The following is a 17805-nucleotide window of genomic DNA, read 5'->3' as shown; positions in this document are numbered from 1 at the left end:
GTTAATGCTGGTTCTGATAGAAACCAGGGTGCCGAGGTGGTCGTAATGTTATGGCTGGTCTGTAAAAATATTCTAAGGTAAAGTACTATAAGGTACAGTATGTTTAGTAGAACAAAGACTACACATGACTTTTATAAATAACACATATATTCTAGTGAGTGGACAAGGGGTTTACAGTACCTTGCAAAACATTCTAGTACTGCTCTTTAAGAGTTGTGTAGGCTACATGATGGATAACATTTATTGCTATATTGCTGAGGGGTTCACTTTGCACTTTATGAGATTAAAGGCGACCATAAGTGTAACCTTTTTTTAATATAATAGAATAAAGTAGGTTGTTCAAGAGCAAATTATCATGTTATGCTTAGATTAGGTTGATTGGATTACATGTGCATATTTTTGCATTACCTAAAAGTCTATACTGTCCATACTGTTCACTACTAAGTATTAAAACCTTGGTTACTCTTTTTTGTCTCAATATTCTGACTTTTTTTCTCGTAAATGTTTAGCTTAATCCATTCAATATTCCAACCTTTCTCTTAAAATATTGCAACTACATTCTCTTTTTTCCCCTGACAGTGCATTCTCACATGCTTTTGACAAGATACACTCACAAAAAAACACCTCGTGCACTATGCCTTCACACAGTGTATTCTGTCTCTTTTTTAAACATATTTCTTGCACATTCTTACACAGATATTGTTTAAACAATATTTACATATTTATTTGAAATGCATATAAGAAATATACATTTTCACTTGATCATGGTGAAACCTCACTCTCACGTAGACCCAAAAATACACCGAACTGACATTGACAGTGCATTCATACACACCCCAGTACACACCTTGTCCATGGCAGTATTATGTATTCACAGGTTGTTTCCAGGGGAACGGTCACAATCCACTGTGTGAAATTAATTAAAGGTGGACATTTGAATTAATTAACTGGACGGGAGTGTGGCATTACACTGCTCTGGCCTTATGACATTAAACACACACTCACGCTCATACATACGCACGCGCATAGACGCACATGCTTGCACTGAGGAGACATACACAGATTAGATTTAATTACCAGTGTGTAGATCATTGGTACAATGTGGTTCAGCCTTAATTACATACTGTACTGTTTCTCTCTATGTGTGCGTATGAGAAGTTCATGACAAAAAAGAGATAGCAAGTGGATCAGTTGCATTTCAGTTACATGAACGTGAGTGCAAAGTAAGCAGGTTTTATTTTTTGCTGCTCTGGTGTAACATCCACATATTACGTCTTATGCTAACTCAGCTGGAAAGGCGAGCCTTAACACTTGCAATACTTGTTTCCACTGAAACTTACAAATTTCCCTAAAGGAATATTCTACTGAGCACCTGCGTTTTGAGTGTAAAATGTTCACCTCCTCTAGGCTTAAAAGGTGCCACTAAAAAGTTTGTAGTTTGCTGGAGACAGCTGGGATTCCAAAGTTACGATACATAGCAACTGTGAACCAGCTTCACGGCCACAAATGTATTCAAATGTGCATAGAAACCTTTTACCTTGTACTACTCCTAGCAGGTAGATTGGATCCAGCTGAAATTTGGTCAGAGAACCCTTAAGAAGTTGATGGTGTTATGTTATCAATCTTGTGACTGTTGGTTGCCATGGCAACAAGGGAAATGTTGATAATAACACTGTTACAATTTATGGATGTTTTGGGGGGCTTAACATCCTCCCAAATTCACACCGATTTGTTGATTATGTAGCACACTGTGCCACTCTGGCTTTCTTTTGAATCTGCCAAAACAGTGAAACGGCTGTGTCGGGAGTGTTGGGTGGTAGCCATTATTCTGTACAAACAGTTGGCAGATGAGGCATTGTGTGTGCAGCTCACGTAATTTGTTGTCTATGGGACTACTGGAGTGGAAGTCGAACCCTATCTAATCATATTGGCCACAGAAGCTTTAGGTGTATAGTCTTGGTGAATTCAAACATTACTTCTTTCTGCTTTTATCATAAGAAATCTACATAAATCAACAGCGCTCCAGAGACACATCCAAAAAGGAGAAAAATAAAAGTGAGTTGAACAGTGGATAGGAAAAAGATGGGCCAGGCCTACATGTCTGTTTTAGAGCAAGGCTCATCCAATCCCCAGAGTGGCTACAGTCTTCTTCTCTCTCTCTCTCTCCAACCGCACTGTTTTGCATGACGATGAATTTCTTAACATGTTTTGCCAGAATTCAAGAAGTTGCTTCTCCTTATTAAAATAGAGAGAAAGTTAGTGAATAGGTTTACCTCTGTTACTAATTTTTTGTTCTAAACACTCATTGTTTTATTCTTTACTTCCTTTCATGTTTTTTAGGCCTTTCACGCATGATTAAGGAGTGTGTCTTATTTTGATAGCCGATTAGGTGGTTTGGGTTGTGTTACCTTAAGTTAGGTACTTGGATTTATATTCAAGTGAAGTGGGTAAGTGAATTTTAGCTTTTTATTGATAATGGATGGCTCTTAATAGAGCATATGATTTGGCAGACTGGAGACTTACAGTTGTTGTCAAGGTAGGGCACCCATGGAGGTAGGTTACTGTATGATGAAAATGCCTCCAGCACTTGGGCAGCCTCCCCTTCCTTCCTTCCTTCCTAAAGCACAAAGACCTGCAGCACTGGCATGTTTTCCTCTTTGATGTCTCATGATGTTTTTACTGGTAAAATCATGAAGGATTAAGGTTTCCTTGACATACAGTAGAGGTCCAGTGTCTCTTGGAGCAGCAGAATTACATAACAATAGATCTGCCACTGAGAGAATCTCAGTGCTGTACTCAGATGTCAGCCTGGCACAGCTGAGGTGATAACTGAAGATCCTTTTCTCCCTTAAGATGTTGGAGCCTGGCACAACTGGAGAACAGAAAAGTAAATTATCATACCAAAACAATGAGAAGCTCTATGGCACTCTGCTCTAAAGATGATGTCTGGGAAATACTGTGTTCCAGCCAAGAGGCCCCTGACTAAGTTGAAACTGGCAAGCAGTTGCTAAGGTCATTGTTGCTGTCAAATAGAGTAATATACGCATCTTTGAGGCAGAATTCTGAAATCACAACACACAACATAATAATCTGAATCCAGAGCCAGAGATGTGGCAACCCTTGATGACCAAATGCATCCCATTCAAACCTGCAAGTCAGGTTTGGATATTAACAATAATTAATTTAAAGGTACCAGTCACATCTGGGACAGTGCTTCCCAATTCAGTAGCTATATATATTCAAGTTATTTCATGTAGCCCCAGATCACAAGTCTGTTCCATGGTGCTCTAGCATACAAGACCCTCTTTCAGGTCAAACAAGCATGCAAAAGATGTCCATGGACAGAAGGAAAAGTAATAGTATTAGAAGAATTGCACTACAACTACAATGTAATGATAACCAAGAACTTTCACTCTTTGAAAAAAAAAACCGTGACTGAATTACAAAATTCTACCATGGAGCTCTTACACAAATTGAAAATAATATGTCAATTACTGCAACATGTTATGGGTATTGATTAAGTTTCATGGTATATAAATGTCAATGGAGTGAAGAATATCAATAAAATGGCAAAACACATAGGCCTAGAACGAGGTAAACTTAATGATATACCATCCACAGCAGAAGAAGAAAATAGGAGGTGCTGAGAGTGAGTGCTCAACTTTGTCATTAACAACACACAATGCAAAAACAAGACAAATGAACAAAGACAGAGCAAACACTGGCTGGTAGGAGGATAACGAACAAGATCAAAGTATGGTGGACAGGAACCATGAACAAAACTGACAGTCAGTCCTGAGAAAAATAGAGGAGAAGGGGAAGAAGAGAATGAGGGAGAGAGAGGACTTGAAATCCCAAGATAAGAGTCCAACTCTTTGTAGCTAAAGTACATCATCAGAAAGGATCACCTCAGTTGGAATTCTTCTTTAACATGAGGCACACTCCTGACTGTCCTGCACAGATCTTTCAGAGGGTGCACAGACATGTAGAAGACCCAGTACAGGGAACTAAGATTAAGGACTAAACACTGGATGGAGATCAAAGCAAGATATAACAAGGATGTAAATAAGCTGGAGATCCTCAGTAGCCTGGAAAATCGAATGCTGAAAATGAATTGAAGAGAAGACAGTTGAATGAGAGATCAAGGGGTGAAAATGACAGAAAAAGAGAAATAAAAGAAGGACGATTTTGTACTTTGTCCTTGTGTCCATATTCTTTTTTTGTCCTATCCTAGTCCCCTCCTTGGACACTGTTTAATTCTAGTCGAACTATTACATCTTTGAAACTCTCAACTTTGAGAATCATTTCTAGTCTTTTAGAAATTGTTCTTTCTAAACTGTCACTGGCTCACAACTACAGGCCTTTCTTCCTTGCTCCAACATTGGGAACCAGCCATCACTACCCTGCCATGTGCTCCCTATTCATTAGCTGTTTTAATATGATTTCACCTCCACCACCTCCCCCTGAAGGAAATCTATGCTGCAGTCTTAGTGCTAGCATTACTTTCAGAATTAAAGTGAACTTTTTTGCGACGGCCTCTTGGGGACAGAGAAACACTTCAGTCAGTCAACAGCTATGTACTTTGTGGTAGTTTATGGTAGCATATGTGACATATACTGTTTAGGAAATAAAAAAGTTAATGTATAACATATTTGTTTGTGTAATGTGCCATTTATCATATACAAATATCTAATACTCTAATATTTAGTTATTGCAGGTTTGAGGCCATGTGTGATCTGTTTTAAATGCGTTGCTTTGTCATTTGAAGAAAGTGGCGAAGAACAAGTAAATGGCTTATTGTTGTGGCTCTTGTCTTCTGTCTGCTGTTTTAACCTCAAATACAATGAGTTAATTATTTAATTTTATTGGAAATTATTTCCAAGATGTTTTCTTTTGCATTTCTCTTGTTGCTCTCCATTCTTATCTTTTAAATCCATCCCTTAATTCTTTCTGTCTTGTCATACCCTTGTTCTCTCATGTCTCATGTACCATTTTAAGAAGTTATTACAAATCCTCTTCTTCCACTAAGTTCTGCCTTGTCCATTAAGACTCAGATTGGAAATCTTGAAAATTAACGCTTAGTTGCAGTTTGACTTGGGAACCTGGTCTATATAATTTTAATGTCTTTTGGGTCTTACTGTACCACTTAAACCTATCATTGTGGACTAATGGTAGCAAAGTCATCTCTCTCATTTCTTTAGTCTCTTGGCTGCTGAGGTTTGAAGCAAAATATAAATTAAGTTGTGGCAAACCTTTTTTCAAGCTGACAATTAATGCCACCATGTTCACTGTATATTATAGAAAATTAATAAATTCTAACAAGTTTGTTTAACTTTATGTGTTGGAACCGTTTTCTGCCCCTTCTATCTCTGTTATGTCTTATCTGTCAGACCAATTCCCAGTTGGCCCTCTCACATTCTCTTTGTCAACCATTCCCATGTCCCATTTTATGCAATGTTTCACCATCAAGAGAATCCACTTTATCTCTCTCAATGTCCCACTCTTGTAAACCATCCCCAGTAATTATGGAAGCAGCTACTCGACTGGGGATTTCATCACATGGCTGAGAGCTCTGCAGAGATGCCAACATCAGGAAATCCCTGTCACAGCAATGAGACACTAACAAACCACAAGACATATTGAACTGCTAGAAAATGAGCCAAAAAGCCCTGAGGAGCTGTGATTAAAGCATCAGTTCGGAAACCAAATGCAAACACAAAGGTTGCCCCACTCAAGAATGTTAGAGATGAGGTTTGAAAAAAAACAATTATTTTCATCTCTTTATTATCTTCCAGTATATATAACTATCCAGTAAGACAAACTCTTAGAAACTTTTAGTCCATCTGCAAGTTCTGAAAAAATCTGTCCAATTCCCTCTTTAAAGTGTTTCTAAGCAGACAAAGAATTGCACAGCATTTTTTTCTCGTCCAATTTAACAGGATTGGGCCTTCAGAGAAAATAGGAACATGAAAACTCCCACCAGCCTCAAGCCCCCAGTGAATCAGAGTATTCAGTTTGAAGCAGCCACATCCCATCCAACACTGCTCCTTTGGGGGAAGAGAGAGGCCCCAGCATACATTATTCAACAGCTATGACTATGGGATAACAAGCTGGTATGGCTGAGCTTTGTAAAAGACACATAAGTAAGTGTTGAGAAGAGAATGACTATATATTTAATTGACACTTAGGAACACAACACATGTTGATGCATTTAGTTACTCTGCATGCCATACTCGCTCTCCACTGTACATCAATAACCGGTAAAAAACTGTGTTGAAAGCTATATCCTTGTCAATTCTGGTTATTTCCTCCTCTCTTTCATTTTGTGTTATTTCATTTCTTTAAACTACACTGTCTGTTTGAAACCAATAACCTTGAGGCAGAGGAAAAGCCAGTGCATTCTTGTGTTTTATTTCCCCCAGCAATGATAACTGTGATCTAGATTATTGCTGGAACCAGCAGCCTTTAGGCTACTGTAGTAATAGACCAGTAATCTAAGTGTTGTAATATCTGCTAGCTATGATAGCTATCTGATCTGTCTTGCTTTGATGGAATGGATTGTCCTGACTTTGTAGAGGTGACAGAGTTAAAGAGAAGAGTCTGTACAGCCATTAAAGGGAAAATGGGCTTTAAACACACACATACACACACATGCACCCATATACTCGTGGGTTCAGTACAAATGAAAAAAGAATCTATTATGATCCCCTGGGGAATTGGATGGAACAGGGACAGCAAGGAAACTACAGGAAAAACAAGGGATATGAGAGCAATGAAACATATATAAGGAATAGTATCAGATGTTAAATTAATTTTGAAATACATTATATAATTCCAAAGATTGTTGTTCGGAAACCATGACTCTTCACTGCTCATCTTAAAACCAATGTGGCAATGGAAGCATCAGAACACCAGCCACAAGGTGATGAGTGAATGAGTAAGAAAGAAACAGACAAAAACAAATTTTGGGTGTAGTTGTCTTAAGTTGTTTTCATTTCTGCAAGTCAGGCAGTCAATCTGCGTGTGTGTGTGCGTGCGTGCGTGAGTGCATGTGTGTGTGTTTGCGTGTGTGTCTGTCAGCCAGTACAGGCCTTGGAAACTGACCCTGATCAATAATCTATTAGCAGCAGGACATGTCCGCGTGGGCAGGCATAAAATACACACAAGCACATGGGCATTTAGAAACACAAAGGTGAACAAGGTCAACTATTGTCACATACACATACACTACATACACTTATTGTCTCCTCCCACACTTGTACACATGTAACACACACACACACACACACACAAACTTCTCCAGAGTTAACTTATTCCTCTTTCACCTCAAGTATTTGTACCACAGGGGAATATTTCATGGCAAATGGAGCATTGCAACTTTATCTGCTCTGCCCTGCTCTCCTCCTCCGTCCTCTCCACTTATCTTGTCTCTTCTCCTCTCCTCAACCATGCCACAGGACACAGGCTTTAGGGGAAATTTGCTTCTATAGAAATGATGTAGCCGTTTGTCCATGTTGATACGATTGCTCTGTGTGTGCTTAAAGTAGGCTTCACTGTCCAGCTCCTCAAGTTTTTTAATGTTTAAACACAAACTGCATACTTTATAATGTTGTATATTCAAATATAATGACCTTGAGTGTGAGTACATGCGTTCTTCTGAACACCAGTGGATGTAGTCTATTGTGCGTGAGCATACATGCCTGCATATAGTTTTACATTATGTATTAGTCCTGCTGGTTTGTACTGTAGTCCCACAGTGCAGGAGCATGATCTCACTGCTTCATTGCCACAACAACACAATTGATTTCACATTGCCTCAATGCAAGTTTAAAACAGACACAGCAGTCTAGATGTGGAGTGCATTTACAATGTACAGTCATATATACTTTTGTACATTAAAATGCAAGGTATGCATATAAAAGCTGTTTTTTACAATGAGTAAAGTCTTCTTGGATGAGCACTGAAGTTGATCTGCCATGACTAATAAGAGAATGATGTTACTGACTATGCTCTGATGAAATGTGTATTAAGATGGTGGGTCAGAGGCACATTGTGAGCACTGTTGCCTCACAGCAACAAAGCGCTGAAAGTTTGAAGCTGTTAGTCAGCTGGGTCCCTTCTGTGTGAAGTACGTATGCTCCCCCATGTCTTTGTGGTTTCTAGGCGCATAATTGTCAATAAAAAAAACTTGACTTGCCAAGGTTATATGCCCACCTTCTACCCCTGCTTAGATTAAGAGGATGTAGAATATGAATGAATGTTTGTCAGGATTTGTTATTGTTTGTCATTTTAAAAAAATGTACTTAACTTAATAAAATCTTTTTAAGATCATATTATTTATATCATTGCACTTCATCGGACCAATCTTCCTGTGGTGTTTTTCTTTGCGTTCTTATACGTCTATTTTAATGAGCACTGAGCACTTTTTTCACAAAAAATTAATTATCCTAAGATTAGGAGTAGATTTTGGGTTTGGTATGAAACATAAGCAGTCTAACAAATACTCCACTAGACGTGGTATATGAGTGACTGCAGGGAAGTAAAAGAAAGTTGATAGCATTCACATAGTTTCCTTCCTTCTCTCTCTCTCTCTTTCTTTTTTTGTCCACCTTTTCTTATATTCTTATTTTGTTCAGCCTCTGTAGAAGGTCTCACAGAAATACTGAACTAATGCCACAACAGGACTAACAGTATCCTCTGATTGTGCGCTTAAGACCATTATATTTAAATGTATTCCAGAGCTCTAATCTGAAATGTTATGTAAAATTCCCTCAGATGTATTATATGTCCAAGCCCTCAGGTTGGAAGGTATTATTTGTAAAACCTTGCTTGCAGGATAGTCTTTGCAAATCTCTGGAATATGAAACACGTGGGTAGAATCTCCAAGCATTTTCTGTTACCAGAGGCAACTGCAAGATGTATTTAAAGTATATCTTTAATATACTTACATTTATATTAATTCAGAAATTGTTCAGATGATGGGGAGAATAAATCAAACCATTTGCTGATTCACTTTATTTAGATTTATAGATAGATTCAATCTCCACTACTTTTTCTCTCTAGCTGGCATTTTTTCCTCGAGCTGTGTGACTTTGTTGACCTCTCCCTTAAGCACCATACATTATTGCGGAGAAGCAGAAAGTAGAGGGCTGATGTTTATAGATCTATGTGGTGCGTCTATCTCCAAAACAAATGCTTTGTGGTTTACTGGCTCTGCCTTCCATCTCTATTGTGCCCTCCCTCCTTTTTCATCTTTCCTAGTTTCAAGATTTATCGCTCTGCAAGTCTGAAGCCGGGAGGTCCCTGCTTACCTCTACTTCTCGCCCCTATCCTCCAACTCTCTTTTTCTTTGCCCCTTTTCCCTACATGCGTTCCCTCACTCAGTCTCTTTTTACCCCAGGTCCACCACTCCCACCCTATCCATCTTTCTCACCCTTTTAACTTTCTGTATCTGTTTCCACCTTTTTTTCCCTCTGGTAAAGAACAATCCATTCTTTGAGAATCAGCCTGGCAGAAAGAGCAATGGGGCTTGGTGGCAGGTGTAACCCCAAAGAGTACTAGAGCACCCATTAAAAGATTTGTCAGTGTCTTGCCAAACACCTGTATCTCCACTCACTACACAATTTGGGAATAGGAAAAAAAAGAAGCACCAGTTTATACCACAAGTCACATTAAAATCTTAACCTTGTGCAGTTTAAGTGGTCTGGCTGCAGAATTGGGATATTGTTAGCCTTCGTTGGAAGTGCTGTTGGATAACAGTGTGACAGCAGATTTTCTGCAGGCTTTTACAGTGCTACAATGCAAGGATATGAATATTGAAATGAATCATGAAAAGATCACCTGAAACTTGTGAAAAGACAGCTAATTATTTTTCATCTTGCAGGACAGTTGCATTAACAGTTTCAATTGTTTTAGGGTTGATGTCTATAGATATAAAAAGCACTGAATATGTTTTAAAAAGGAACTAGATGCATCAGTTTAACTGCAACTGCTGTGTATTACTGACATTTGTGTTAGTGTGACAGCAAGTTCACAAGAAAATGAATGTGACCAATATTTTCAGACAGTCCGCTGTCTGATTGTCTGACATGATTTGACTTTTGGAAGGACAATATCGAACCTGGTAGCCAAAAATGTCCCACTTTCTAGGAGCTAGTTGTCAAAAATATTTATTAAAAAAACAAGAATATTCCATCTACCTGAAACATGTTAAAGCAACAGGTAACAATGAGTGCCATCTGTGTTTTGCTACAAATAATATTGTATTTGTTTGTTATATATTGTATGTTTCTTTTTTCACATTCAGACATGTTCTTTTACACTTACTACACTGTCTAGCTTCAGACCCTGCAGCTCCACCCAAGTAGCAAACCTCCTGACCTTAAGATTTTTGACTGTAATGCAGCTGTTGAACTGGTTAATAATATATCCAGCTTGACAGTTTACAAATCCTTTCTGCAGTGTGACTCTTACCTCATTTTGATTGGTTACCTCACATCACAACCCAGCTGCCTGATTCACATTGAAATTGAGTCTAGTTTATTTAATCATTCAGTGCCAAATGAACCCAAACAGTTTATAGAGGACTCCCCTGCCAGAACCACTAAAAAGTTACATGTAAGAAGCCAACAGCCAACAAGTACTTGGAATCTAGACTAGCAGAAACCTTGTCTTCATGCCAAGTCTCCAGCAAATGTGAGTTCGGCGAGCCAGACAAACCCCTCTTGCTAACCAGGTATAGGGCCATAATCACAGTTTCCAGCAGAGCCCCTAAAATAAGATAATGAGAATCAACGTAGCTGCTCAAATAGATTTATTAATTCAATTTAAATCAAGTTGTACACTCACTGCGATGCTTTGAGACAGCAATGTTAGAAAATGTGATCATGGAATAGTAATTGTAGTTTTGCTGTAAAGCTGGCTTTCAAATTATGGTGTTAATTAATAATTTGCCAGCTCCATACAGCACCATTTCAAATTATTTTGTAAAGAGGCTATGAATGTACTTGATATTATGCAATTCAATCAAGCAGTATGATATGGTTGGTGATTATTGTTTCTGACAAAGAGATCTAAAACCATTGCAGTAATTTACAGAGGGCCCTGACCTTCAGTCTCATGCTTGGTCCTTCAAATGTTGCACTATGCAATTCAACACGCACACAGACGCATGATGATCTGACATGTCTTGACAGGCCCAGTCTCGTGCTAGCTGTCATGTTGAGATTTAAATTGATTAAAGTGATCTCAAAACTGTTGACACAAGGCTTGTGCAGGACACTGATGACATGTTAAATAGATCATAAAGCCCCTGGAGCCACATGAAGACCCTTGAACATATTAAATCCAAGTACCTAGAGAGTAAGCTTGTGAGCAGCTCTGCTTTATTTTTTGTTGTTACATGGCCATGGGGACTGAAAACAACAAATTAGCACCGCACACCAACAAACACATCACTTATTTAATAGTCCTTGCTAATTAGCTGAATTAAAGTTGAAAAAGAAATGGAGGGACACCGCAGGCACTTTATCACACATTGTTTGATTGGCATTCTGTTTTAGCTTTGACTATATACAATGTACTTGTCTTTACTGATACATTTAAACAACTTAACAAGTCACAGTCCCTGTCTCTCTTAACTCCTCCACTCTAACTTATTCACCACTTCTATAGCATTTCACATCATTATTGCTCTATGATCTGGTCTTCCTAGTACCAGCTAATTCTCTATGACAGTGGGACTCTTCATAGATTAATACAGATATATAGGTGCGTATTCAAAGGTCTACTTGAATTAAGATTTTGAATCCTGTCTCCACTTACATTTAAATATCTTAATTAAATCAGCATCAGAATTTATTTGTTTTAAGTTTATGCATTTTTTTTCACAGCATGGATTACAAAAGCTTTAAAACTACAAAGTCTACATTTCTATTTTTTCTGGTAGCCAGTGGTTCCTCTTTATGTTTGCATGCTATGAAACTCAGCTTGTGCATCTTGAAGTGACTGTAATCAGTATTTTACCATTTAATATGACAATGTGAAACCAGTGTGGCTGTGTGAAAAGTGTCGCTTCTAGTAATGACCCTACAGAGATTTATCGCCTGAATCTGCAGCTCCTCTTGTTTTTTTACGGAGCAAGTTTCAGCATCTTCACTGTTTCGGTTCACTCTCACAGGTAGATTGGCTGAAGAGATAGTGGCTGTTTGGACAGTCAGAGAGACAGGAAGAGAATAAGACCGACCAGAGAGAGGAGAGCTGAAAGCTTTTTATTAGATTGACAGCTAAAAGTATCTCTTAAGCGCATGTCCATAGCTCTTATATAGAGAGACATTCAGTCAGTGAGACAGGCAACCACAGAGATATAGTCAGGAGAGCTAAAAGCTGTTATTAGGTTGATGGAGAAGATGAATCAACCAAATGTATCTTGTATGAGGCCTGAGTACATTGCTGTTGCGATGGATACTGTATGAAGTTAGACGGCTAGTGAGACATAAGAGACAGACAGGAGAGCTGAAAGCTGTTATCAGAGCGATGACTAAACACAAATAACCAATCACATCACTTATGAACCTTCAGTCCAGACCTATTTAAGCTGTCAGACAGGCAGTCAGTTAAAGCAGTGAGACAGCCAGTGCGACAGGCAAGCTGAAAGCTGTTTTTAGGACCCATCTGTACTAGTGGCTGGAGGCTGCGATGATGAGCCACCAGTCCACAGCTTATTATTACCTGACTAATTACACTGGCTACCTCAGGCTGGCATCACTGTGCCTGTATTTATAATCAGAGTGAAATTAAACTATTAACTGAATTAATGGCGCTGTGGTGTATGTTGTGTCAGCTCACAAGAGAGAGCATGACGTGTGTGCCTTTATTTGTGCCTCTGTGCACATTTCATACGATGAGGGGAGATTTATGAGCAAGACACTTAACTCAAAAGCCAGAGGGACAATGCAGAGAGCGAGAGAGGGAGATAAACAGAGAAGTGAACTGAGCATAAAGTAAACATCACAAGTGATGTATGGTACATGTGAGGAAATAGTACATGAGCTCACCAAACCATATTTTTGAAAATGTATTATCCATAAATACCACCAGTACCACTGCTGGTACTGTATGTATTTTAACAATTTGAATCTTCCACTATTCCCATATCTTTCATTGTGTTTTGTCCCTCTCTATGACAACCAGCTTTTCAGTCTTTCAGTGTAGACACTTTTTTTCCCTGTATCATATGAAGTAGTTCTTTTGAAGCATATCCCTTCCTTACAGCTTAGGTTGGTGACACTGGAAAAACTAGCAACTTCAGGCCTCCCTCTAGAGTCACTCCCTCAAAGTTGGGGAATTTAAAAAAAATATATAACAAAAATGCTTCTGAAATAAATTACCTACCCTCATTTTAAATCTTACTACTATTTGATTCTGCAACAGCCAATTTGGCCTATGAATCTTGTCTAATACAATTTAACACATATCTAGACCAATGAACAAATGTCCCAAAATAGATAGTTTTATAGGATATTTCTGTCTGTAGACTTGAGTTATATTGCTGTGATGCATAGGCTAGCTGATGTAAAAATATGTGGTGTGGAAATGCTATTGGGCACTTTCATATTGTACTGTTTAATCAGTGCGCTTATGCATAATTATTGTGTGTAAATGTGGCTTTGGATGGTGTTGAGGCTTATCTGAGGTGGACCGATCTCTAATCATTGTGTGGCTGCTGTAAATTGGCCACAGGAAGATCTGTTGGCAGTCAGTCAGTAAGAGTGTGTGTATGTAGGGCAGCTGGAGTCTGCAACTGGCATGAAAAAGTGGCAGTACCATATTGTCATGTATCAGCAGTAAGTGTCAATTTCAATGCAAATAGCAAGAGAAACCAAACACATAGGCTAGTAACACACACACACACACAAACGCACACTTCCCGGAGTGTAGGATTCCAACACCGATTGGATTTCTAACATCAAACAATGTTAAAGATGATGTATGCATCACCAAATGGATATCTAAGAAATTATTACCATTCTGCAGTGCAAAAACCTTTTTCGGGATCCAGCACAACCAACATCAAACTAATATTAAAATGAGAAAAACATCAAACATAATGCAAACTCCACTAAAGATAAGAGCTTTAAAGGAGGAGTTTCATGGAGAGAAATTAACCTTTAATGTCACAAACTAGCTGAATAGGTTCTACATAACATGTATGGAGGGACAAATTAATATAATGTGGTCAGTTTTATCAATGTCTTACAAATTTTGTTTGTGTAGCATTTATAGCAAAATGAACACATGGGAGTCTTTTTTTATTGTGATGAATGTGTATGTTTCTCAAACTACACAAAGTGCATTAATTTTTTATCAATAAATGTATTTAATTATATATTTAATATATGAAGCTAGTGTCTATGGCCCATTCTCCTGAACTATAAATAGCACCCAGCATAGTTGGGCATTGATTGAGGCAGAGTATGCATCATGAAAGCTCTCCACATCTCTACGTTTTCCATAATCATAGCAAACACTACAAATTACAGCACACTTGACAATTTACCAAAAACATTACCAACAGAATGTGCAATGTCTGAATGGATTTCATCAGGGTAACAAGCGCAGGAACCACCCAACGGTTTTGTGTGATGACGTATATTCTGAATAGAGTACATTGGTAACCAAGGTGATAAGAACCTTTTCATTTTGCACTTGATAGTGTGAACTACTACTACTGTTGATATAACCTCTTGGTAGACAATCTTTTCATCAAGAAGGACTAGCCATTATTGTTTCCTGCTGGTATACATCTCACATACACAGCACCAATCAGATTGTTTGGCTTCAATCAGCTGTTGTGTAAATAGACATTAGCAGCTGTTTACTATGCAGCAATTATTTGAAATACAGCCCATATTTCCATGCATTTGCATATGAGTGCTTAATCAAGTAAGAATCTTCATCTATGGTTGCACTTCTAAATGATAGAGTCCTGCACTAAGTGAATGGGATCAGGCCTGTTCATGCACACTGCCCATTGAGCTGGAATGATTCAAAGCACATTACATCTGTCATGCTTTACAAAGCGCCCATCGCTTTAAACAGAGTGGAAAGATAATATAGTGAAGCTTATCACACGCCCCGTTGAAAATAATTAATTCAGCACACATGCATTAGGAAACAGAGGAAAGTGTCAATGCACAATAAACCGTGTGGAGGACTCATTTGTAGTTTGGCAAATTTGTTACCTGACTCTGTATGAGTGGGTGGTGTGTGTGTCTGTGTGTATGTGCACAAAGGCGGAGGGGTGTAACTTACACCTGAGCACTCATTTGGATGTTAGTGTGTGAGTGTATGTGTGATTACATCCAGAATACGTGTATGTGTGTAGGTATGTACATCCACACACAAGTTATGTGTGTGCTGCTTGTGTTTTGTTTGTGTATGCTTTTTGTGTGTGTGTGTGTGTTTTGCACACATGCATCTCTAACTTTGTCTTTGTCCCTCACGCTTGTGCGGTGGTTCGTGTTTGAGTTTGTGATCAGCCCCGTCCTAGAAGTCTCTGGACGCTCCGAAATAAAACACAGACAGGTGTGACATATTATAAATTTGGTCTCAACTCGGGTAACAGAGCAAAAAACAATGAATATCCATCCATAACAAATAGCAACAGAGAGAGAGAGAGGGGTGAGAGAGGGAGAATAAGAGTAAAGAGGAAGGGGGGGGGGGATTTTTCCATTTCAACGGATCAACGACTTTCCAATTTTAACACAATTCTCATTTGGAATTCAGACCGGAATGCAGCAAGATATTAATTTGGGGAAATCAACAGAGAAATTGGGTCACCTGTGAGCTGTTCATTTCACGCCGCCAAAACAAATAAGCAATTTAAAAGAGAAACGGAGAGAAGTGAAGGGAAAGAGAATAAAAAGAAAATTATGTAAGTTCAGAGATATAATGAAAGAGGGAAGGAGAACGGAAGGAAAAGTTGGTTAAGAATGTGAGTAGGGTGATTTTGCAGACCGGGGTACACAGTGGAAAGAGAGAGAGAGAAACACAAAAGAGGAAGGAAGGAAGAGAGTTAGACAGTGAGATGTTAGATTGAGTTTGGAACTTAATGAAAATGGCAGACAGAGTTTGCATTCATTGCAACACACATCCACCGAATGTAAACTAATGTGGGCAGCGTGTGGCTCAATCAGACTCTAAAGAGGAGAGCAGAGGTCAGGGTCACAGTTGCATTTAGCTCATTTAGGGCGAGAATAATTGCCTTTTTGCAGACATTGATACACACACACACACAGACACAGTGTTGGACACAAGCAAACACACTCACAGACAGGATGCTGTTTTGAATAGATTATGCAAATTAAATGCAGAGTGTGTCAGACTGGCAGAAGAGAGGGAGTCAAGTGTAAACTGTGAAGGTTGATACGGGCTAAGGCAGTATTGGTTATGCAGGTTAATGCAGTATTGACTGGTGCCCACAGGGGTGAGGGTAATAGCTACAGGGGAAAAAAGAAAACAGAGAGCTTGTGTATGAGTATAAAAACTTAAGGTATATCTGTATACATGAATTTGCTGGTGAGAGTGCGAGAAATATTATAAAATTATCTGTTGTTTTAATCAATCCTCCCCCTGTCCCTCTCATTTTAGGACAGTCCATTGATCCTCCAGTCCGACAGAAATGTCACTGTCAATGCTAGGAATGATCAGGGACAACTGACTGGTCAGCTAACCGTGGGTAAGACACACATACACACACCATACAAAGACATGTCTACACATACTACATTGGCAGTAAACATTTTCTTTCGAAAACAACCTCCAAATCAGATCATTTCTCCAAGACAGTCAGTTATATTGCTTTGTTTGTGCTTGAATTCCTAAATGTATTTTACCTCCTTTTGTTTACTAAACTAAATGCTATCTGTTTCCATTAGTGTATCTCACTGAGGCTGACAGCCGTGCTGTTTGCTCAACTAAATCATTTTTCCAAGTTCTTATTGGATTAGCGAGGGCCCAGTGTCCTACGAAAGATGTCACTCAGAGGACATATGACATATATTTTATGACATATTCTTGTGGGACTCAGTAACTTAAAAAAAGTCTAAGAACATGAATTAAAATATATCCATGGTTGACCAGTGGATAAAGATCAAGAGTGTGAATCTCTTGGTTCTGCTTATAATCATAGCAGCAGTGTTCTCAAGTGTTCTCATTTTGGTGAATGAGTGAGGAAGAAAAGGGAAATTACAATAACCAAATCTGGAGGGAAATAATTTTGCAGTGGAGTGTCAGAATTTCAGTTGATTATGAGACTTTTTTTAACATTTATTTATTCATTTATTAGCACACTAAAACAAAACAGCCAGAACACCACAACAAAAGAAAAAAGGCAAATTGTACAGGTGAGATTTGAAGCTTCTAGAAGGAATCTCACATAAATAAGCATCATAAGCAGATACAAAAGTCATGAGAGTCTCAAAAGCAAACAAACAAGCAAATATAGGATCAAAAACACACACATGCAGACACACATAAATAAATAATATAATGTAGTCAGTTTGGGTTACATTAGGGCTGCCCCTGACTAAAGATTTTCCTCGTCCAATAGTTGACTAGTCGTTGCATGTTGATATGATATTGATTTGATTATTTAAATACATACTTTAACAGCTAAATGATTACCAAAAGCCGTAATTAATTGAATTTCTCCTACGGGGGATCAATAAAGGACCATATTATCTCTTATATCTTAATGATTCTAAATGTGTCAGAACAACCAGCAAGAAGACTGAACATTTAGTT

General features: G+C 38.5%; 1 protein-coding gene across 1 annotated transcript in view; it reads left to right on the top strand.

Moving 5' to 3' along the window:
- LOC118327190 (zeta-sarcoglycan) overlaps positions 1–17805 on the top strand; it is a 144551-nt gene that overhangs the window by 60132 nt on the left and 66614 nt on the right. Inside the window, exon 3 of the mRNA XM_035660459.1 lies at positions 16651–16738. Within this exon, the coding sequence (XP_035516352.1) occupies positions 16651–16738 (88 nt within the window). The remainder of the gene's footprint in view (positions 1–16650; positions 16739–17805) is intronic.

Source organism: Morone saxatilis, unplaced genomic scaffold (genome assembly GCF_004916995.1).
Source record: "Morone saxatilis isolate NCDOM2014 unplaced genomic scaffold, NCSU_SB_2.0 Contig17, whole genome shotgun sequence".
NCBI lineage: Eukaryota > Metazoa > Chordata > Actinopteri > Moronidae > Morone > Morone saxatilis.
Note: the sequence above shows the minus strand (reverse complement) of the source record. Positions and strands in the feature narration are given on the sequence as shown.